This window comes from Zalophus californianus, chromosome 2 (genome assembly GCF_009762305.2).
Source record: "Zalophus californianus isolate mZalCal1 chromosome 2, mZalCal1.pri.v2, whole genome shotgun sequence".
Classification (NCBI taxonomy): domain Eukaryota; kingdom Metazoa; phylum Chordata; class Mammalia; order Carnivora; family Otariidae; genus Zalophus; species Zalophus californianus.
In genome coordinates this window covers 139,566,150-139,589,981 of record NC_045596.1, presented here as the reverse complement: position 1 = coordinate 139,589,981, position 23,832 = coordinate 139,566,150, and the positions used below count along the sequence as shown (strand labels likewise).

General features: G+C 37.3%; 1 protein-coding gene and 1 long non-coding RNA gene across 5 annotated transcripts in view; one reads left to right on the top strand and one right to left on the bottom strand.

Moving 5' to 3' along the window:
- The first annotated feature begins 127 nt into the window (after positions 1-127).
- On the top strand, positions 128-12,562 carry LOC113924572. The gene is made up of 3 exons (XR_003520713.1): positions 128-242; positions 9,814-9,886; positions 12,439-12,562. It is a non-coding gene; the product is annotated as an uncharacterized LOC113924572 (long non-coding RNA).
- Positions 4,001-23,832, bottom strand: part of KLHL2 (kelch like family member 2) — a 97,071-nt gene continuing 77,239 nt past the window's right edge. For 3 of the 4 annotated variants that reach the window (XM_027598490.2, XM_027598492.1, XM_027598494.1), the window contains 8 exons: positions 23,079-23,228; positions 17,901-18,018; positions 13,274-13,471; positions 12,535-12,636; positions 11,150-11,278; positions 9,496-9,636; positions 6,291-6,434; positions 4,001-5,127 (listed from right to left, as the gene is read on the bottom strand). In XM_027598490.2, coding sequence (XP_027454291.1) covers positions 5,099-5,127; positions 6,291-6,434; positions 9,496-9,636; positions 11,150-11,278; positions 12,535-12,636; positions 13,274-13,471; positions 17,901-18,018; positions 23,079-23,228 — 1,011 coding nt within the window. In that variant the 3' untranslated portion in view covers positions 4,001-5,098. The remainder of the gene's footprint in view (positions 5,128-6,290; positions 6,435-9,495; positions 9,637-11,149; positions 11,279-12,534; positions 12,637-13,273; positions 13,472-17,900; positions 18,019-23,078; positions 23,229-23,832) is intronic. The other variant, XM_027598491.2, reaches the window with a different exon arrangement.

The following is a 23,832-nucleotide window of genomic DNA, read 5'->3' as shown; positions in this document are numbered from 1 at the left end:
GACTCGCGCGAAGGAATCCCTGGCGATCTCAGCCATTGGCTCCGCGGATGGAGTGAGGATAGTGAGACCGAGACGTCTAGCCAGTAGCCAGCCCCGCAGCGCGCCTAGGGGCGGGGAAGCGCGAGGACGCGTGACGGCGTGAGGGGGTTGGACTCGGACGGCCACTACGTGCGGGCCGCCGCAAGGGGTTGCCTTGGCAACCATGGTTCCTTCGTGGTTCCTGCCGCGCCAGCGCTGTTCCGGTAAGAGGGTACCAGGCCGTCCTCCCCGCGACTTTAAGATGTGATTTGTGTAGCAGTCGTTTCGCCAAAACCTGGGAAGAGAATAGTATAAATGCAGTTTGACTGTTTTGTGTTTACAGATAGCTCCGCCTTTCTCTGGTGTACCTTGGATTTAGGTCTTTCTCCTTCCTTGCTTCTTCCCCAGCCCCAGTATCCTTTAATCAACTATATATATGGAAGATGGAGAATTTCCATTGCAGTATATCTCCTGCGACCATCTAGAGAGTTATCATTATCCCCATTTTGCAGATGAGAAAACCGGAAGCTAGAAAAAGTTTAGAAAATGATTTGACATAACAGATGGCAGATGGCTGCTCCCCTGAGGGGGGTTAAGGCCTTGACCTAGCCGGTAGTGCATGGGCTGCGAGAACGCCCAGGTGGTATAATCTACGGGGAAACAGGGAGCTCCAGAAGCCCGGGGGTGGAGGGGCACAGAGGATTTGACACACTTGCAACTTGTCTACTGCCCTGGCCTCATCTCAGCCATCTCTCAACACTAAAACACTTGTGTACAAGGGAATAAGAGTAGCGTGTACAGATGGTGTAATAATATACGAATTTAAACCTAAGAGTGCCTTCTAAAAATTCACACAAAGGCACCATTTGGCTAGTCGAAGGCACTTTCTATTCAGTAGTTTGGGGAAACAGGATGCTGTTCTCTCAGGGCTATGCTCAAACTAGTTTTTCTGCCTGAAATAATCAGCCATCTCCCCCCCCCCCCATCACCTATCAATTCAGGTGTCATCTGCTTGAGGCAGTTCCTTCTTGAGGGATGTCTCTCGTCTAACTGTCCCATGTCTGACAAGGACATCTCTGTAAAGTATCATGACAGTGAGGTCTAATCAAATGAAAAGAAATGGGATCTACCCTTTGGGTGGTCAGAGCCCTATCTTTAGAGGAGGCCTGTGAAGGAAGGTGAATGGTGTCCTGGAGTGGATGCTGCGGTGCACCACTCAGGTCCCCTTCTTTGGGACTGAAGCAGGCATTCAGCTACTGAGTGTTGGCAAGGAGAGCCACCTCTCCCCACTGGCACATCCTCTCTCCAGGGGGCAGCCTGAGTCCAGTGACTGGTTGATGCAGGATTACAATGGCCGAGCCCCTCACCAGCTCCAGAGCTCCCCCTCTTACTGGCTGAGGTTGTGGGTGTCACTGCATCTGCAGTCGGCTTTTCCATCTGCCCAAACCTGCTGCACTTTCTCCAGTACTGTGAAGAACATGCACTAGGGGTCAGATTTACCAGGCTTTGTCAATTAGCAGTGTGCTAACTTCTCCAAGTTTTATCTAGTACCTCTGTAAAAAAGTTTGTTAAGAGGGTAAATATTATTTATGTAAGGCCATTTGCATAGTACCTGGAATACAGGAAGTGCTCAGTAAATGTTGGTTATCATTTCAGACTTGGAGTCCTACCACAGTAGATATATTTTCTAAATCAGAGCAGGTGTATGTATCGGAGGGGTCAAATTACTACTTTAAGTCTTGGACATTTAGAGCTGAAAGGAAATACAGATATGGCAGCTCACTTATTTCCCTACAATAAAGAAAGGGGGGGGCCAGAGAACAGTAACAAAAGTGGTAATTTATTGAGGGTCCTCTGTATTCTAGGCATATTCACATACATCATTTCTTTCAAATTCCACAATAACCTGTGACAGAGACACTACTGTTGCCATTTTAGAGCAGAAAGATAAGGGTCAGAGGTTAAGTAAATGTTTAAAGTCACAGCTAGCAGCTAATGGGGGGGGGATGCAAATTCAGAGCCTTATAATTCTTATGCCCATAGATTTTCCAATACACACACTGCTTTTTTCCTTGGAGTCATGAAGCCAGGTTGGAACCCCAGAGTCTTGATTCAAAGTGTGATTCCACTCTCCCATGTAACCTTTTCTCCAAAACGAGGCACTGACTGCCATACAAGTCAGGACTGAAACAAGAGGCAGCCTTGTTCAGCACATCACAATGTAATATTATGCTGTCCTTGTATCTATTAAAGGAGAAATTTCATAACCCGTCAGCAGCTGAGATTATAAATACCCAGGTCCCCCTGCTATAAGGGATGATAATAAAAACCAGGAATCATATGCCAGAGTCCACAAGGAAAAGGAAGGGAAGTCAGTCTCCTAGCAGTATACACATCATCCACCTTAACTGTAGCCACCAGCGCTTTTGGCTAACAAGGCATAGATCCAAGCAAAGCAGGGAGCAGAGTTGCTTCACAATGTGGGTACCCAAATCTAGCCTTGAACGCTGCTCAAACCTGGTGCTGTTTCCTTGGCATGATTTCTAAAATGCCTCTCTGCCTCAACTTCTGATCTTTCTCATACAATAATAGAACAAGCCAGGAATACTTCTATATGCCTTTTTTTTTTTTAAAGGTGGGGCGTTCCAAACTGGAAAGACAGAGGGGTATGGGGGAGCAGGGTATATCCAAAGCCTCTGAAGACAGTTATGAATCTACCTACTGACAAACCTTGGCAAACTAGTTTATAGTCTAGCTATTAAAGCTTTGAAGGAAGTAAAGACAAAGAGGTACTTGACATGCTAAGTAAGACTTTATAACCTTAATAGATTGCATTTCAAGAAAAGCTTAAAAATTTATTTTTTTGATAAATCTTTAATTGATAATTCACAGAGGTTTCATAGAATATTAAGTGTTTGGAAGTGATCAGGAAAGATAATGACACACATTTTCCTTGATGCCACCAAAACAGCTAATAGTGCTCCAAGTTCATTAGATCTTCAACATGTTTGTTGACAGTGGATGTGCTTGGAGCCACACTGATGCAGAAATGCATTCATTTTTTTTTTTTTTAAAGATTTTATTTATTTGACAGAGAGAGAGACAGTGAGAGAGGGAACACAAGCAGGGGGAGTGGGAGAAGGAGAAGCAGGCTCCCCGCTGAGCATGGAGCCCGATGCGGGGCTCGATCCCAGGACCCTGGGATCATGATCTGAGCCGAAGGCAGACGCTTAACGACTGGGCCACCCAGGTGCCCCAGAAATTCATTCTTTCTTAAGGTAAGCAGAGGCTTTTTCTTTTTCTGATTAAATTCCTTATATTTCCATTTATAATTAAAAGTTCAAATAAGTATTAAGTATGGTTTTATGTTTAAATTTCAGTACTCTGTATTAAACTAAATGGAAATTTTATCATAGGTATAATTCTTGCTCTTGATTATCGATTGTTCTCCCTAAACTTCTGTTCATGAGTTAATTCCTCTTCCGAGGCAGAGCCACCATACCCCATCACACTTTCTCCTTCTCATCCCCCTCCCCTCTGCACCCTCTCAGGGTCTGCAGCCTAAGCTGTCCATCCCACTCCTCCACCCCCATCCTCTCAATTCCTTTGATTTAGTATCAAAACCACAATTTATTTCTCAGTTGCTCGGGAGTAGGTATTTTTTCTTTGACTTACTTTTTGGTCCTTTGCTATCTGTTTTATTGTCATCTTCGGCTCGTATTAGGGACAAAGGAATATAAAAACTTGAAATTTCACCAATACTTGGGAGACTTTTCCCTGATGGTTGAGATAACTTTTTCTTGGATCACAAATTTTCAACGACTTCAGTTACTTATAAGAGACTTGCTTTTTAGGTTCCTTTGGCAACAAGTTAAAAATACTGACTTGTGAAGTTAGAAAATGCAAATTTTAAAAAAGAACAGAAAAACAAAACAGGCAACTTTTTAATATGAAACTAAATAGATAAAAATCAAGGACAATGTGAAACAAATAATATACAAACTTTTATTCAAAGATATTCAAGAAAGACATGTTTTGGTCAATTTAAAGTGAGATTAATTGAAGATCTCAGAAAAACTATTTGATCAACACACATGGCTACTCACAGAAAATTCTCTCTTCTGTTAATAGCAGCTAAATTTATACACACAGAAAAAATTCTTAAGACCATGCAAATTCAGTTGAATTCCATACATTCATTATATTCATCAAAAACCTGTAGTAATGTTCATGCCAAAGAGTTACTTTAAGAAAAAAATTAAAAATACACACCAAAACATGACCAAGATTAAACTAAAGAAAATAATAAATAAGCATAATTTATATTTTATTTAAAAAAGTTTGGCATCACACATATTTAAGTGTGTTACACCATGTTCATTCCTCAGAAGTGGCATTTTAAAGTGTTAAGCATTGTTAAATATCAAAAAATACAACTCTGTTTTACAATGTAGTACTGGCATAATTCAAAGTACTGTGCCAATTATAAATAGTATAATCAAGTTTCAAACATCTTTTCAAACATATTTAAAGGAAAGCATATAGACACACATTTATATGCACACAATTTATTATACTCATGTAATCAAAGATATTTTATAAAAGCAAACAGTTTTATCCCTCAGCTACTTTGTATACTTACACAGATTTTAATACCTGTTCAAAGATTTTCAGTTCCTGTGTATACAGATTTTCAGGAGAAGGAATAAAGATAAAATTTAATTTTACAAGAACACACATTACTTTATCGTCCTTCACAAAATAATCCATAGTCATTCGAGGTTGGTAAGAACTAGTCTTTAAGAAAGCAACTGTTGTCTAAAGACTACAGAATAAGTACTGTAGTCCCGGTTTCTTATTAAAATTCAGTCAGCTGCTGCTCATTGCAGAAAAAGCCTATGCAGTGCTTCTACCAAAAATAATCTTCAGTATCTGAGGCCTATTAAGGCAGCCGATCTGATCTTCTGCTGAGACTTAAAGAGCAGCCACAAGTGGAGAAGTGCTAGACTCTGAGTCGCTTCAGAAATACTTGGTGAAGCCTGCTTCTCATGTATAAATATGCCAAAAACGTCCTTCCGGCTCATAATGGTTTATCAATAACTGTGACCCCTGAGCAAAGAAAGAAATAAAACAGAAGTCACAGGCAGCATTCTGTATGTCTGAGAAAAGAGTGAATTCTTTATTACTGAAACAATAGGGACTGAACAAATCATGGTGTTTCAAGATCTTTCTTCAACTTGAATACTACTATCATTTTAATCTAAATGACAGTGAAATCTCTACTCAGTTATGGACTAGAACTATATCAGACTACTTAATCCAGAACTACTCTTTTGCTCTTTATGGTTATAATTAAGGGAAAATAATTTAAGTTAGGAAATATCAAAATTCACCTAATACTCAAAGGGACACAAGAAACTTTTGGGGGTGATGGATATTTTCATTATCTTGATTGTGATGATGGGTTCATGGGTATATACATATGTCAAAACTAATAAAACTGTACACTTTAAATATACACTATTTATTCTACGTCAGTTATATCTCAATAAAAAGCTATTAAAAAATTTCACCTAATTTTGAGCCATGTTATTCTTGGAGCCTACTGTATATAGTTCTTCTATTAGGTGTTGTTTTGGATGATACATAAATAACAGTGATGGCTAATTAGTATAAACTCTTTAATCTCCACTCCTGGGTCAATATTAGAATGAATATTAGAATTTAAAGCAATATACATATGTATCTATCATCAGAATAATATGCAACATACAACTTTAAAGACTCATCATTATATTCATTAAAGATTATTACTATTTCTCTTACTAAGAGAATGGACCCAAAATGGTATTTTATCATTCACCCAGTGCTATGCTTAAGTAAGAAAAATTACTCCACAGTCTCACTAAAGTACTATCGCATGGCACCCTACGAGGGGAGATGTTGTAGTAGTCCTATTTTTTGGATATCTGAGTAATGAAAGCCTTACCACATAGTGAACTCCACTCTACTCCATACAGATTTTAGCCATATTAGGTTTTACTATACGATTCTGCACTAGAAAGGTTTGGGATTTTGAATTCAAATGACTGCAGAATGACAAAACAATACCAGTGCTTTATTTTAAAATATATACATCCAATATTAATTATTTTGAGAATAAGAAATTACTTTGAGAAAATTCTCCCTAGAACATTCTTAATATAAAAATCATGATGACATAATTTTTTTTCATTTAATAGAAGACCGTAAGAAAATTAGACAATTATTACCTGCATAACTTCTCCCTGTGCTCATACAAGATGACACAACTGTCCATTTATCAGTTGTTGGATTATAATATTCTACAGATGCCAAGTTACAGGAACCATCATCCCCGCCAACTACATATAACAGACCATTAACTGCACAAACTCCTTTAAAAAAATTATGCAGAGAGAAAACAATTATTTTAAAAATTTGGGTAAATATAAATATCCCTATATGTATTTGGTGAGGTCATCCAGAGACACTTATTTCCTTGAAAAGGGGCAAGAAGAGAAGATGGTGAACATGAAAACAATTCCCTTTATATTTGACAGTCAATACCACTTCCAAGCTCCTCCTCGTTCCATTTATGTAGTAGTTGTTTTATATGGGCATTGTTTCAATTAATCTTTATAATCTTACTTTATAGATCAGAAACTATTTTAATTCTTACTTTGTTAAAAAAAAAAAAAATTAAAGGTCAAACAGTTTAGTTAACTCTCCCGAAGTCAGCTTCTTAGGAAATCCCTAAAGAAAAAATATATATTGGTAGAAGGTAAAAATTATTCTGAATTCTGAAATGATACTAAATGGTTAACTATTTTATCTCCTGTAAAAGGAGAGAAAAGCATTATTTATTTCATTATTACTAGAATAACTCATTTTTGGCAAAAATTCAAAATATCTAGAAAAGCATATATAAAAAAAGATCAGGGGTGCCTGGCTGGCTCAGTCGTTAAGCGTCTGCCTTTGGCTCAGGTCATGGTCCCAGGGTCCTGGAATCGAGCCCCGCATCCGGCTCCCTGCTCAGCGGGAAGCCTGCTTCTCCCTCTCCCACTCCCCCTGCTTGTGTTCCCTCTCTCGCTGTGTCTCTGTCAAATAAATAAATAAAATCTTAAAAAAAAAAGATCACCTCTAATTCTGTGCTAATTAGAATAATGACCATTGAAATTCTGATCGCTATTCTTGCTGACTCTTATCTATGCATATATACTCAGATACTTCTTTTTTTAACCTTAAAGTTGCTTATACTACACACACTACTTTATTACCCACTCCCAAACATACCTTGGACACTTCCCTAAGTTAATAAATATACATATACATAATGTTTAATGGCTGCATAGTATTCCATCTATAATCCATAATGTAATTGTCTTTTGCTGATAGATATTATTTTCAGTTTTTTTTTTTGCTCTTATCAATGATGTTGCAATGAACAAGGATCCCTCTTGTATACTTTTTTGCATACTTATGCAACTGTTTTCTAAATGTAAAGTTTTAAAAAGAAAATTGAGTTAAAAAGTAAACTTGTAAAATCTCTTTATTTTAATATATACTTTAAAAGCATATTTTTAATAATTTTAAACAAGGTTCAGAGCTAACTGGTACCAGAGAGCATCAAAACATCCAGAAGGATGCTGCCCACACACTGGTTTCTGTAGTTTTGTAGATGATTTTGCTAACATAATTAACAGATGCTTGTAGATTTTTAACATAACAAAGTAATGAGTCCAAACCTCTATACAACATTTAAAAGTGCACTATCAATAGTATCTTTTTTTTCTTAAAGATTTTATTTATTTGAGAGAAAGCAAGAGAGCACAAGCAAGGGGAGTGGCAGAGGGAGAGGAAGAAGCAGGCTCCCTGCTGAGCAGAGAGCCCAATGTGGGGCTCAATGTGGGGCTCAACCCCAGGACCCTGAGATCATGACCTGTGCCAAAGGCAGATGCTTAGCCGACTGAGCCACCGAGGCGCCCCAGCAATAGTATCTTCTGTGCAAATGGAATGGATATTCTCAAATTCAGTTGTGTTACTATTCTAATCTCTTGACGAAGAAGCAAACTCGTATCATTTTAATGTAGCTCAGCTGCTTAAAAAGAGCAAGATGATAGTTCTACATATACAAATTACTGCCTTATTCTTCTAGCTAGAAGAAATGAGCTAATTTTGATTTGAAAACAATAAAACATAGGTAGAGGGGGAAAAAATCAGACTATTCCAGTGTTTAGGAAAATAATGAAAGCTCAAAATGCAAATAAATTTCCCAATGCAGCAAGGCACATGCACATATTACTGTGGCTTTTCTAATTTAATATGTATATTAGGGTCAAGCACTTATTCTATTTAGGGCCCAGATTTGTAGGTCTTACCATGGTTCTGGACTATCTATAGCCAAGAGATTTTTAGTACCTCACCAAATACAATTGATTGGATGAAGGGAAAGATCCTTGCAGTCCCACTTACTTACTTTCCCCTCACAATCACATCACTTAATTAGAAATTTTTTAAAAATAAAGAGAAATTAAGAAGAGCATTTTGGGGGGGATGGAGGGTGCATCTTGCAAAATCATCCAGTGGTGTACAGTGAGTTTGAGAATCAAGAGGAACTTATTTTGGACTATGGGAAATGGCATGGAGATAATGGCATTTTAAAGATGACTCGCATTTCCTGAAAAGACGATTTATCTATCCTGAATCTATTTTCCATTTCTATTTCCCTTCCATCAGTCTTCTTTTTAAGCAGTTAGTTCCCTAATCGTGAAGACCTCAGCTTTCTTAAAATTACTTGCTGTTGTAGGGCACCTGGGTGGCTCAGTCGATTAAGTGTCCGACTCTTGATTTCGGCTCAGGTCATGATCTCAGTGTTCTGGGATCAAGCTCTATGTCGGACTCCATGCTCAACAGGGAGTCTGCCTGAGGATTTCTCTTCCTCTCCCTCTGCCCGTCCCCCTGCTCATGCTCGCTCTCTCTCTCAAATAAATAAATCTTTAAAAAAATTACTTACTGTTGATATGTTGTTTTAGCTTTTCCAACTTTAGAAATCATGAACTATATTAAATTAGGGTTAGCTTCTTCAAGCTTCAGATTCAAGATAAACAATGAGCTTTTAACCTGGTATAAATATTTACTCAACCAGACTAAATTCCCTGAGGACTGGGATCTCCAGTACATGATACATGGTACGCACTCAAAAATATCTGTGGTAAGAATAGATGAATTTAAGCATCAAATATAGAGGGCTCTTCCTCTAATTTAGTCTACATTATCACCAATAAGTAGCCACTATGCTAGGCATTCACTATATAGGATTACTACATAAGTTTCTGTTTAAAGAGCTCATCTATTAGAAAACCCAAATCAGTAAAAGAAGAATGAAAATATACGGCAATACTAGTAAAACTGAATACAAATCAATATAAATTCCATAATCGTAAGCTAGACAGATACCTGCATTTCTTCTGCACATGTTCATATCTGCAACCTGTCTCCATGTATTGGTGGTAGGATCATACACTTCAACACTTTTTCGTACTAAAGGACCATCATGACCCCCAACAGCATACAGTAAGTTGTTTAACACACCAACACCTATAAAACACAAAGAACCAAACTATAGTAGAGTAAAAGTGACAAATTTGTAACATACTAGGGTTTATTCAAATGACTTACAAAAGTAAGTCAATATTAAAGCACACAAAAAATGGAAATGAATTGATTTGACAAATGAGAATCTCAGTAAGAACTATTATTCTATGTTTATAGCAGCAATGTCCACGATAGCCAAACTGTGGAAAGAGCCAAGATGTCCATCGACAGATGAATGGATAAAGAAGATGTGGTATATATACACAATGGAATATTATGCAGCCATCAAAAGAAATGAGATCTTGCCATTTGCAACGACGTGGATGGAACTGGAGGGTGTTACGCTGAGTGAAATAAGTCAATCAGAGAAAGACATGTATCATATGACCTCACTGATATGAGGAATTCTTAATCTCAGGAAACAAACTGAGGGTTGTTGGAGTGGTGGGGGGCTGGGAGGGATGGGGTGGCTGGGTGATAGACATTGGGGAGGGTATGTGCTATGGCGAGTGCTGTGAATTGTGCAAGACTTGAATCACAGTTCTGTACCTCTGAAACAAATAGTGCAATATATGTTAAGAAAAAAAAAAGAAGAAGAAGATAGCAGGAGGGGAAGAATGAAGGGGGGGAAATCGGAGGGGGAGACCAACCATGAGAGATGATGGACTCTGAAAAACAAACTGAGGGTTCTAGAGGGAAGGGGGGTCGGGGGATGGGTTAGCCTGGTGATGAGTATTAAAGAGCGCAGGTTCTGCGTGGAGCACTGGGTGTTATGCACAAACAATGAATCATGGAACACTACATCCAAAACTAATGATGTAATGTATGGTGATTAACAAAACAATAAAAAAATTAAAAAAAAAACTATTCTAAGAAAGGCATGTCAAATAAAATAAAAAATAGTATGAGGATGAAACACAGGGAGGAAAGTTATTTAACATAATCCTTCTGAAAACAACTTTCACGGGAAAAGGAAACCAGTTTTTTTTTTTTTTTAAAGATTTATTTATTTATTTTGAGAGAGGGAGAATGAGAGAGAGAGAGAGTACATGAGAGGGGGGGAGGGTTAGAGGGAGAAGCAGGCTCCTCGCTGAGCAGGGAGCCCGATGCGGGACTCGATCCCGGGACTCCAGGATCATGACCTGAGCCGAAGGCAGACGCTTAACCGACTGAGCCACCCAGGCGCCCAGGAAACCAGTTTTAAAGCACAAAACTTGTAAGAAATGGATATGAAGAGACTTGATTATGAAGTTCAATAAGAACTAAGAACAAAAACTCAAAGAATGCCAAAAAATATAAATAATTAAGTGATACAAGCAGCCTTTAATATAGCACTTAGGAATTTTACAAAGTGATCTTTAATTATAGATAATTAATTCAAAAGATTTAACATTGTTATTAAAATCAGTATATATATTTTCTGGTAATATAAAGAGAAGCCAATGAATCATTTCACTTGTTTATTAATTCTTTTCCATCATTTTTGTGCTTTAATCTAAATGAGTTTCCTACATACCGGCTCCACTCCGTCTGGTGCTCATTTCTGCTATATAGGTCCATTCATTTGTTGTAGCATTATAGCATTCTACTGTGCTAAGACATTGACGTGAAGCTCCATCATACCCCCCTACAGCATAGAGCAAACCTAAACATGGAATCACAAAGAAAGCCAAATTCATAAAAAGCTATTTTTTCAAGGCATAAAGTATTTTCCTCCAGAGTAGCAGTTTCCCTTTTATTACTGATTTTTATAAACTATAAAGATCTTGCCTAATGGTGATCGAAGAAGTTACCAAACCACATTATGAAGATCTGCAGGGTGTATTTGATGATATTAATTTAACATTTTCATTAATAAACCTGAATAATAAAACAAAGTACACTCATTGCATCTTTGGATAATATTATTTGGTAAGCGAACAACATGTGGGAAACAGAATTAAATATCCTGGTAATCTTAGTAAAATGGGAAAAAAAGTTAAATCAAGAATTAGTACCAGTATACAGTGGAATATTATTTGGTGATAAAAAGAAATGAGGTACTAGTAAATGCTACAACACAGATGAACCCAGAAAACATTATTTTCAAAGAAGCCAGTCACAAAAGATCACATACTGTATTATTTCATTAATATGAAACATCCAAAAATGGGAAATTTATATACAGACAAAGTAGATTAGTGGCTGCTGAGGTCTGGGGAGATGGGGGTGACAGCTAAGGGGAGTGGGGCTGCTTCTTGGGGGAATAAAAATGTTCTAAAATGAACTGTGATGTGTGCACATTGAATTGTACACTTTAAATGGGTGAATTGTATGGTATGTGAATTATATCACAATAAAGTTTTTAAAAAAAGTTAGTACAAAGAATTATACCAATAGTAGGGAGAGAGTGAGAACCCACAAACTTGCCCAAACAGATTAAAAAAAAAAATCACACCAAAAAATAATAGCTATAGCCTTTCTTAAGCTCTTTTGGTGGACAAGGTAGGATATAAATAAATAATCGTGGCAACCCATCCTCTTAAATGTGAAACAGCCTTTCTCCAGAAGTAAAATTTTGCACATATGTCATCTGATTTGTTCCCTAAACAACTGAATTAAGATCAGTTAACAGTTTTATATAGGTCACACAGACAGAGAGAGAGAGAGAGAAAAGAAAGGGGTGAAGAAGACGGAGAGAAGGAGGGGGAGAACGAGGGCTTCCACAACTTAGGTTATATACACAAGCTAATTTTTAAAAAATAATACAATTTGGCAATGGCTTTTCCTTTCCTTGTTTAAATGATCGTTTGCTTGCCCATTTAGAAAACTGGTGTTTAGGTTATTGGAAGACTCCCCTGGAGCAATCAAGAAGCCATCCGTGCCTGGAAAGGTTCACCTGAAACGACTGTCAGCACCCACCTCCGACAACACCGACACCTACGCTGCTCCTCCTTGTGTTCATTGGAGCCACGTGAAACCACTCATTAGACTTTATATTATATGCTTCCACGGATGATAAACCTGTAATAAAGCACAATGCTCTTCACTTCCTCCTCTAAAAAAAAAAAGTGAGGTGACTGTTCCTTTATATATATTATTAAGGAAGAGTACTTCAGGTTATGTTAAATTGGACTAAATTAAAAGAGGAAAATGCTGGAATGTAAACATATCGATTACATGATACATAGGACTAGCCTCTTTTTCCCAGGGCCCCTACCCAAGCTACTGACACTTCTTACCTTTTTAAATGTGATTAAGAGGACTGATGGTGATATGCATAAAGAAGAAAATTTATATACTTAGTACTCTTCCATTATTTAAAAGAACTATTTTTTTAAAAAAGATTTATTTATTTGAGAGAGGGAGAGAGAGTGAGCACACAGAGGCAGAGGGAGAAGCAGGCTCCCTGCCATGCAGGGAGCCCAATGCAAGACTTGATCCCAGGACCCTGGGATCATGACCTGAGCCCAAGGCAGACGCTGAACCCACTGAGCCACCCAGGCGCCCCTTATAAGAACTCTTCATGGGAGATTTTAAACTTACCTTTATAATACCTGTAGAACACTCAAATGTCTCCTAATTTTGCCCCAGTTTATTCCCTAAACTTGACTGCTATGTTAATTCTAATGCAACATAGAAAAGACCAAAAGGAAGTTACCTGTGCTGCCATCAAAGCCTCCCACAGCATATAACAATCCATTCAATACAGCAGCCCCCAAAGTGCTTCTGCGGTCCCGCATGTTTGCAACGCTGGTCCACTGATCTTTCACGGGGTCATAGGAATCTACAGTGCGGACTCTCAAGGAGCCATTAAAGCCACCCACAGCAAAAACAAGCCCAGCCATGTAGACCATCCCTGCAGAAGAAATTCGGCAGTTAATGATGAATATGCAACCAGACTACCACACTATCTAAAGGCTGTATTCCAGTAAGTCCACAGCTGTTTTCAGAATATAAACTGCTCTTAGGAGAACACTGACTAAATAGAACTCTATTTATTAGCAAGAATATCTAACCACTAAATTGTCCTCCTTTCTAAGATTATTAAAAAATGCAATGGTGTGGGCTGAGGTATTATTTTGACTCTTGGCTTTTTCAAATATTTATTTACAGACTTAAATACTGAAGCAATATTTGCCAACTACTTAAACCTGTATACAGCTCCCACAGCTTTCAAATTTTGGATCTTCTACTCTGTATGTTTATACTCAATTTGCATAACATACTCCTGATTTATCATGTTAGTGAGCTAAATCAGGGGTCGTGATTATTTTTTGTAGAACCTATGAGCTAGGAATGGTTTTTACATTTTTTTAATGGTTGAAAAACAACCAGAAGAAAAAGAGTATTTTGTGACACAGAAAAAATTAGGCAAAATTCAAATTTCTGCACCCACAAATAAAGTCTCACTGGAACACAGCCCCACCCACTCATTTATGTAGGTCTGTGACTGCTTTCACACTGTAGGGGCACTTGAGTTGTGACAGAGACCATATGACCCACAACTCCTAAAATACTTACTCTCTGGTTCTTTAAGAAGTTTGCTGACCCTGGGCATTAATGAGAGGTTAGGGAATCCCTGGATGGAGAAGCCAAATTGCTATCCTCTGGGTTTAACCACCCTTTCACTTTTCTAAGCTTTTTCCTGTGGCTGTCCTGACCTGAGAAGCCCCTCTCACCATCCATTCTGCTTTCTTTAAGTTTCAAGTCACAGTGAAAGTTCTACATTCTCTCCAACCACTTTAGCCTGAAGGGATTACCTCTAGCTCCTGAACCCCCCCCCAGAGCAAATCACACCTAGATAGTACATTTGAGATTAGTAAATCTTGCACAGTTTGCATTATCATCACTTTACACTGTTCAAAGTTCTACTGTTCTTCAATTCTATAGTGCTTATGTCACTGCTCAGCATGGGGGCAGGCACTGTGCCTCACAGTTCTCTGAATCCAGTTGGGAGATCAGGAATCACACCAGTCCTAAGTGTTGACCAGCTCAATGCCTTATATGATGTCATCAGGCAAGGCATATACCATGACCCCCGACTGTCTTACCCTCTGGTGCTTTATCCCCCAGCTCCCAAAATATGTATGGATGTGCAGTCCTTCCTATGGCATGAAGACTCTTTACAGTTCAAATGAAACTGCCTGTGTTGGCTGCTGTCAGGGAAAGGAATGACTTCTCAGTCCCTGGTTCAATGAGGAAATGAATACTCAAGCTACTTTCTGGTAAATCTCAAGTATTTGAGGAGAGCTATGGGCAACAGACAATTTAAGTAGGCAGAGAACTAATGAAGGATGAAGAGTAACCCCTGGATTTCCTGAGTGCCCTCGATAAAGAAAATGTGGTATGTCTCCTGGGAAGGCCTGGGCAGCCAATGAGCAGTGAACACAGCAGGCAGGATATTTCAGCATGAAAATGCCCTATATCCCAAATGATGAGGAACACTGAGAAAAGTTCACTATGGGAATTTGGACCACTGCAATCTTCATTTTCTTTTCTCTACGAACAAAACAAAAATCTATCATCTCTCAGAGATATGTAGTATGCTTACCAAGTGCTAGAGTATTTCAGGTGATAAGGAAGAAAACAATGTATGAGTCCAAACACTCTGGGTGGAGAGGGGGTGAACTAAAAGAACCGATACTCCCTAAAGTTACAGGGAAGCGCCCAGAAGTTTGAGTAATGTGGCCAGAATTCCACAGTTTAAGGGCATCCACTCTAGTCTGAAGTGGGTGGGGAGGCATATTGTGCTTTCACGAGGGCACAATGAAGGTAAAATTCATGCATGAACAGTACACTTCGGAATGCACCCAGTCTAATGAGTTATGGTGCAATAAAAAGGAAACTGAATCAGGAATCAGATACGAAGTAAGAAACCAGTTATAAATATCAGGGAAGACTCCAAGAGTAACAATAAAGATAAATACCTAAGAATAAACTTGCCAAGAAACATACAAAACCATATGAAGAAAAAAATGTTAAAAACCTACTGAAGAAAGAAGATACAAGTCCTATCACCAGTCATGTAACTAACTAGTTCCATCGTATCTTAAAACAAATTATAAAGCACAGTAATTGTAATGATAACTGCTCTGTTTTGATGCATAAATAGACAAGATAAGTCAATGGAATAGAACAGAATATTTAGAATAAAACCAAATAAATGTAGAAACTTAGTATATGATAAAGGCAGCATTTCAAATGAATGGAAACAGCTGGATTAGCCAATAAAAAATCTTTGGACAACTGCCTACCATTAAAAAAACAAATTCCACGGGTGCCTGGATGGCTCAGTTGGTTAAGCAACTGCCTTCGGCTCAGGTCATGATCCTGGAGTTCCTGGATCAAGTCCCGCATCAGGCTCCCTGCTCGGCAGGGAGTCTGCTTCTCCCTCTGACCCTCCCCCCATCTCATGCACTTTCTCTCTCATTCTCTCTCTCAAATAAATAAAATCTTTAAAAAAAAAAAAATTCCACACTTACTTCTTATATCAAAATAAAGTCTAGATGTTTTGATATGAATATAAAAATTAAAACTCTGCAAATACTAGAAAAATTCATATTTTAAAAATATAATTTTGTTTTAGGGGAGAAACCTAGCAGACACCACCTTCACCAAGTGACTGAGGTTAACGTCACCAGAGAAAATCATGATAACCTCCATTTAATCATGAGAAAACATCAAACTGAGAGACATTCTTCAGAACAGCTGACCAAAGAATCAAGGGCATGAAACATAAGGAAAGACTATGGAGCTATCACAGATCAGAAGAGACTAAGAAAATATGACAACTAAATGCAATATGGGATCTGAAACAGAATAACGACACTAATGAAAAAAACTCATAAAATATGAAGTCTGTAATTTAGTTAATAGTAATGTACCAATGCTAATTTCATAGTTTTGAAAATTGTATCATAGTTGTGTAAGATATTAATATTAAGGAATGAATATATCAGAACACTTTGTAGTATCTTTGCAACTCTTCTCTAAATGTAAAATTATCTCAACATAAAAAGTTTAAAAATAATTTTTAACTTCAATAAAAAACATATATATGTACACACACACACACACACACACACACACACACACACACACACACACAGAGTTTTCAATAAGGCTTTTCTACACAATAAACAAATCCTTAATTCCAAAGGCAAATTTTGATGTACAGGACTTCATAAAATGGCAAACATTTTTTATGGTGAAAATAATACAAGTAAAATCAAAAAAGAAAAGATTAATACAAATAAATATTCACACCACATATGACAGACAAAAATGATACCTGCCTTACCATATATCTGTCAAGCCAATGAAATAATAAAAAAATGGCAAAAATCATAAACTGACAACTCAGAAAGACGTTGAACTTTCCTCATAATAAAAGAAGTACAAGGTAAGATGAGATAACATTTTCCATCTACCAGAGTGGCAAAACTCAAAACATTTAATCACAACGTGTTGTTGGGAATGTAGGGAAATGGGCACCTTCGTATTTCACTATTAGTGGTAGTAATAATTGGTGTTTCCTCTTAGGATACCCTTTGAATCAGTAATTAAGTTCTAGAGTTTTACCCCACTAAAATATATTGGCACATGTACATAATGATGTATGTGTAAGGGAATCATTGTAGCACTGTTTATAACATAAGATTAAAAACAATTTTAATGTTCAATTAAAAATTAACAAAAACTATACTACATCCAGGACCCCCACCCCCAAATATTAAACAGCTCTTAAAGAATGAGGTAACTATGCTGATATGTAACCATCACCAAGATATACTGCTAAAGTACTACCTTCTATTTTGCTATGGGAGCTATGAATTATGGACCCAAGTTTGAGTCCCAGGAAGAACGCTTAGGGTTTACAACTGCCTTTCTGCTTGCAGTTTTGGCTAAATAAGGTCTATTTCAACAAATGTTTATAAAATGCATGCCTGGAAGAAGGCGACTAACTGTGGTTTATAGCAAAGTCGGGAAATCTCTTAGAACAAAGGGTCCCAACCTAAAGAATTATTTCTCAACACTTCAGGAAAGGTAACCAGGAAAATATCCAGCAAATTGCTAGCTAGGCCACCTTATACCAGAGAATCAGAAAGGTATGTAAAGGTGAAGACTGAGTGGCTATCCCCAACAATATCTTGGGGCATTAATGACACATCTATTTTAATCAAAGCTTTTCTAATAAAGATTCTTCTAATTAATAAAATAAGACCTGAGAGGGAAGCTCCCAATGACCCAGCAGCACAGAAATGACCAGAATACATCATGCTTACCTGCCCTACATCTCCTGGAAGGTAATTCTGCTACTTGGTGCCATCGCTCTTCTTTAAAGTCATAGCATTCCACACTTCGGATAGCCTTTGGTGCCTGGCCCCCAACTACCACCATCAACTGGAAGGGCAGAAATGTAAGCACTTGAATAAACAACTATTGCATATGGAGGGATTTAAAATGTCTTACAAAGACACTGATGAGGAGAGTGTTAGGATGAAGATGGTAGGGTGAGCTGGGGAAAAACAACCACCTAATCAACACTTAATAAACATCAACAGAGGGGGCACATGTTAGAACTACAGTTCTATTATCTAGCACATTTAGTCAAAAATAAGGATTTCAGAAACTAGAATATGTTTCTGATCCTTCAAGCAAAAGCAGTATTAAAGCCAAAAAACAGCAGGCAGTAGCACTGGCAAGGCTGCAATAGGTCAGAGGGCTTGCTGTAAACTAGACCCTGGCTTTGTAACAACCAGGGATTAGGTCTCCACAATCCAGGAGAACAGACAGAAGTGAAATTCATGTTAGTGGGTAGGTGGGATGAAAAGGGCAGTAAGGTATTAAAAGAAACATGAAAAAAGGGGTAAAAAAAAAAAAAACTATTGAAAAAGGGGGAGTAATTGAATTGGAGTTCACAAGAGAGCACACATTCCTAGATCTCAAGTAGACACCTCCCTTGATGCCACACAAACCAACCTAAAGGACAGATACTGGAGATACTAGAAATCCCAATGAATGAAGGTACAATAGGCTAGTGCTAAGAATAAACAAGGTCTACCAATTCCTTCAATTCAACTCAATCCAACTATTTACTAAGTGCCTATCATCTATATTTGTCCAGAACTGGGCTGGGTGTCATACACATAAGAAATATAAGACATGGTCTCTACCTCCCAAGAGCTTACAGATCTCACTAAGGAGACAAGACCCATGAAGCAGTTCAAGAACAATATACAATTATGTGTGACCAAAAAGGTGTATGATTAGTATAAACATGAATCACTAATGCTGATCAGAAAATGGAATGTTGCCATAATTCAGTGAAAGCTTCCTGGAGGGGGTGGAACCTTGAGAGACAGATGGAATTTAGCTGTCACTGGGTTTGTCTTTTACTAAGTACAAAGGGGCACTCTGGCAACACTGAAAACACAGCCATCAAATCGGAAGAACATAAAAGTTAATGATATCACACATGGAAAACTTTAAAGAATGGCAAGGACCCGGGGGGAAAGATGATGTGATGATAGGAGAAAACAGATGTTCAAAGGAAATAAAAAATCAAAACAAAAGAAGATGGAATGACTCATACACACAAAAAGGGGAGGTTTGTAACCTTAATGAAGCAATGACCTACCTGTACTTAGAACTACAGAAATACGGGTACAGAGAAAATAGGATTCCTGAATCAGAGTAAATCCCAAGTTTCCAAAAAGAAGCCTCTTTTAGCAATGTATTAACTGGAGAATAGAAGAAATTTTAAAGTCTTAAAAAAGAAGACTGAGCACAGACCGATCATATGATTTTTTTCAAATGTGTCATTCTTCTAATGCTGATGCAAATAAGTAAAAGGAAGAATTAAGAAAATCTGCAATACTCTCCCCGCTTTTACCCAAGAGGAAAAAAGGAGGCGGGGGGAGAAGAAAGGCAAGGTTGTAAAATCATAGAGGTAGAACAGACAGAAAGATCAATCTCATATCCAGCTATTTATGTAAGATCGATCAGCATTTAAACTTCTAAACACTGCCTCGCAGTTAGGCAGTAGTTAAAAGAGGCTTGGTTAACATCTCTGAAGGTCACTTGAAGAACAAATCTCTGAAGGGAATGCTTTTCAAAAAGTCCTTGAGAAACAATACTGACTTATTAGATTTCGTGATTCTCAAGCTTTGAACCTCGTGTTTTCCATGCAGTAGCTCCCTTCTACATGTCACAGTGAGGATGGAAGGGAGAGTACACTACTGAATAGAGAGAGTAGCAGTATTATCTGTCCTGCACTCAGTCAAGAATAGTAGAATGAGCTGAGGATTCGTGACCCCAAGAATCACAGAACAGGGACAAAGAATGGATAATGGGAACACAAGAGAGCAGGGATATTTGTATGAGATCAAGAGACTGCATCAAAAACCACTGTGCTGCTAACCATCAAAAGAGTTGATCAGGACTCTGACACCCCAGTTATTTGTAAAAGACATCTGATCTCATTGGAGAAACACCAAACTAATTATGCTAATGTAAAGGAATAGAAAACTGGGAACATTTTTTTGTATGGAAAAGTTAAATGTGACATAATATTTAAGGAAGGCGAGGAGTAGGGAGTTAAACAAATTCAAGCGACCATCCTAAAATGTAGATTAAACTTTGTTTTTTCATTTTCTTCACCTATTAAATTATTAGTTACAAAATGCCTCCTGAAAAATCAAGTTTCATAATTTCCCAATTGGAAATTTCAAAAGATATCCTGAATAGAGAAAAATACATTCACAAATAATATGATAACGCTTGTAAAAATACAGATTCCAAAGTGAAAACGCAACCTAGTAGCAAACATAGTTTCTCATTACGATGTCCAAATCCAAGACTGCCTAACACAGTCCCAATACTGTTTATTGAAGATGCAAAACTAATGTCTGAGATATAAAAAGAATCATTCATGCTAATCTGTATGAGTCCGCAGAATCAGAGCCTAATATAAAAAGTACTAAGTCACTGTCATGGTAGAAATATTACTAAATATTACACAAGTTTCCTTAGCACTACTACCACATTTTGTCTGATTTGACTTGTTACTATGATAAAATACATCACTATTTTGAAATATGTAAGCATGAGAAATTAATCTTTGCTTCATTCTTACCTACCTCCTCAGAATTAATGTTGAATATAACCATTCTAAAATGACAGTGTTGCTGAAAGAGCATCCGATACAAGCATCTTTTCAAAAATATGTGTAGATAAATAAATTCTGAGAAGGGATCATGCGAATGCAAAGTCAAAGCAACAGTGGAGCTCCCTGCCATCTGCCAAGTCTGCTGGCCCTCCTCCCTAGCCACCCGAGAGAGCAGAATGAATCAGAACCTTCTTGGATAGTATGCCCACCACAAAATAAAAGCTAAAAAATTGAGAAATCCAGAAGTATACATAGAGTTGGAAGGGCCACTCCAAAGCCACAACCAGAAAAGCCGAGAAACAATATAACTGAACAGATGGATCACAACTCTACAAAACAGAAGATAAAATACTTGATAGGACTTTACCAAGAACTCTTCAGAAAGTTTCCAAAAGTGACATGTTTATTCCAGAAATTGGAAGAGAGTTAGTTTTTACTCTAAAGGTCACAGCAGCATAGTTAAAGACAGCAAAACTAAAGATGCCAGAAGAAGGAATATACAAAAAGAGAACTTTTACAAATATGGAATGTTTAAAAAAGTGTTAAAGATAAAACAAACTACTTAGAAGGATGCTGAAAAAAACTAGCATAAAAAGAAATGGTAATTTAAATGGGCTAAGACTATGAACACTTTATAAATCTTTTTTTTTTAAGAACAAAAACTGACACCAAATAATATGGACAAATATGAAGTGATGTAGACTTATAAAGATGGCTATTTATAAAAGCAGGTAAAAGGGTATTTGGAAAATGTAAACATTTATAAAATCAGCAGACCCGGATGGCATGCATACTAAAGTGTTAAGGGAACTAGCTAATGTACTTACTGAGCCACTTACAATTATTTTTGAAAAATCTTGGAGAACTGAGGAGAGATCAGAAAATTTAAAAACGGCAAATACCAATTTTCAAAACAGGGTAGGAAGTGAATGCCTTGTAAATACCTTCTAAGTGATAATAATGCTGAGTAAAAATTTAGAATATTTTGAGAAAAGTATCCGAACCTCTAGGAGACAACAAAATGATGAGTAACACGCAAAGGGATGTTAAAAAAAAAAAAAAAAAGCATGCCAAATTTGAATCTATTTGATCCTGACTCTCACTGGATGTTATAGGCCAAATTACTTATTTTTGGCTTAGATAATAAACATAATCCTATGGACTGAAATTTTCTACAAATGGACTATGTCAGTGAGTGGGTATTTCTAGCAAGGTGTCACCAGGAAGACTGCTGAGGTCCATTCTAAATTAAAATATTTACTAATGATCTAGAAAAAGGAGTAAATAGCATACTCGCAAAATACACAGTTGGTTCTAAATTGAGAACTGGTATTAACACTGGGCAGAACAGAAAAACAATACCAATATAGATTTGAAGAAATTAAAAATGTACACTCCAAAAACAAAACTTGAAAAAACCACTAAGTAAAAGCATTAAGTGAAAGAATTTAAAAGACAATTTAATGGAAAGGACAGAGTGGTAACTAAAGATGACATAAGAAAACAATGTGTAACAGATTAATTCTTATTTCTTAATCCATCATTGCCCCACACACATACAAGAGCTAAAAATAAATACATAAATAAAAGCATTATATTATGGATCATTCTGATTAGACCATACACAAAATGATGCATAAAGTGCTGGTTTTCTAGTACTGTGAAGATGGAAAAAGGCACAAGAAATTGCAGAGACAGAAATGCGGGGTTATTCTGTAAGGAAAATTAAATCAGTAAAACATAAATGGTTCAACTAAAAAGATAAAGGTAGAGTATGAACTCTCACACAAACGGAATGTGAACACTGGTGATCTGGGACAACAGAGGGGAGACCTATGCTGAAATGGCTACAGACGATGCATGAATGAACTGTCAGACAGTATACAACAGGAAAGATGAAGGAAATGAACCGAACAAGCTATTTATCAGCCTTAACTCTAATATGTAATTCTGTGAAACTGCTTGGTTTTCGGTTATTACCTAAACACATAGCTTACAGACAAATCTTTCTACCTACTCTGATTTTCCTTTCTACTATAACTAAAGCTAACAAAACTCTGAAGGGACAAAAATCAGTTGCTTTCTGTTCCAGAACAGTGACATCATGTGGTTTATAAAGATTAAAGGAACCAAACAATCCCCACCCTCCACACACAAACCCAAAAGAGAAGTTGAATTATATACACTACAATGAATTCTCAGGCACATGGAAATTCAGGTGAGTAAAAATATTAACAGCCTCACTATGGGCCTTTCAGATGAAGTAATAACAAGTGTGAACAATAGATCCTACTTTGGGAAGGTTCATGGGTGTCCTCAGTCGGGTCCGAACACTCTTCATTAATATACGCTGTTCTGTTGGCAGCAAATGATACTTCATAGCTTCAATGAGGTAATCTTTGCAAGCACTGCTATTCTTGACCAATGCTTCCTCTTCGACCCTCTGTAAGAAGAAATAAGACATACTCCATGATGGGGACAACTATTTCATGATAAAACTGGCAAAGAAACAGAAGTAAAGAAGAGGGAAAAAAGTAATAACTATCCTCTCTGGTTCACACTAAGAGAAAAATAAATGAAGCCAAAAAAATGCTCAAGTATCTGGTCTGCAGAGAAAAAAGTATGTAAGTAATAAAGAGAAGAACTGCAATCAAAATTATATACCTCAACATCAGCTATAAAATAATCTTTAGATAATACTATATTCACCTATCTCTCTCTCTTTTTTTTTCCCCCCTGGGTATATTCACCTATTTCTTATCTTTAAACATCAAGCCAAAGAGTAAGAAAAAAATTTAGATGAGTTCTTCAGGCGGAGTAGGCGATACTAATAAATTAAAGACACTTTTCAAACACAAAAAGGCAAATAAAATATCCAAAAAAGGAACTCAAAATACCTATACCAACATGCGTACACCACAAATAAATCTTGTCCCTGCTACTCCTGATCTCAAATGCAGGACAGATTTTTCTATTCATTTTCTTAACAATGGAGTGCCAACGATTACGCAGATCACAACAAATAATGAGGCTTCAAGAAATCCTAA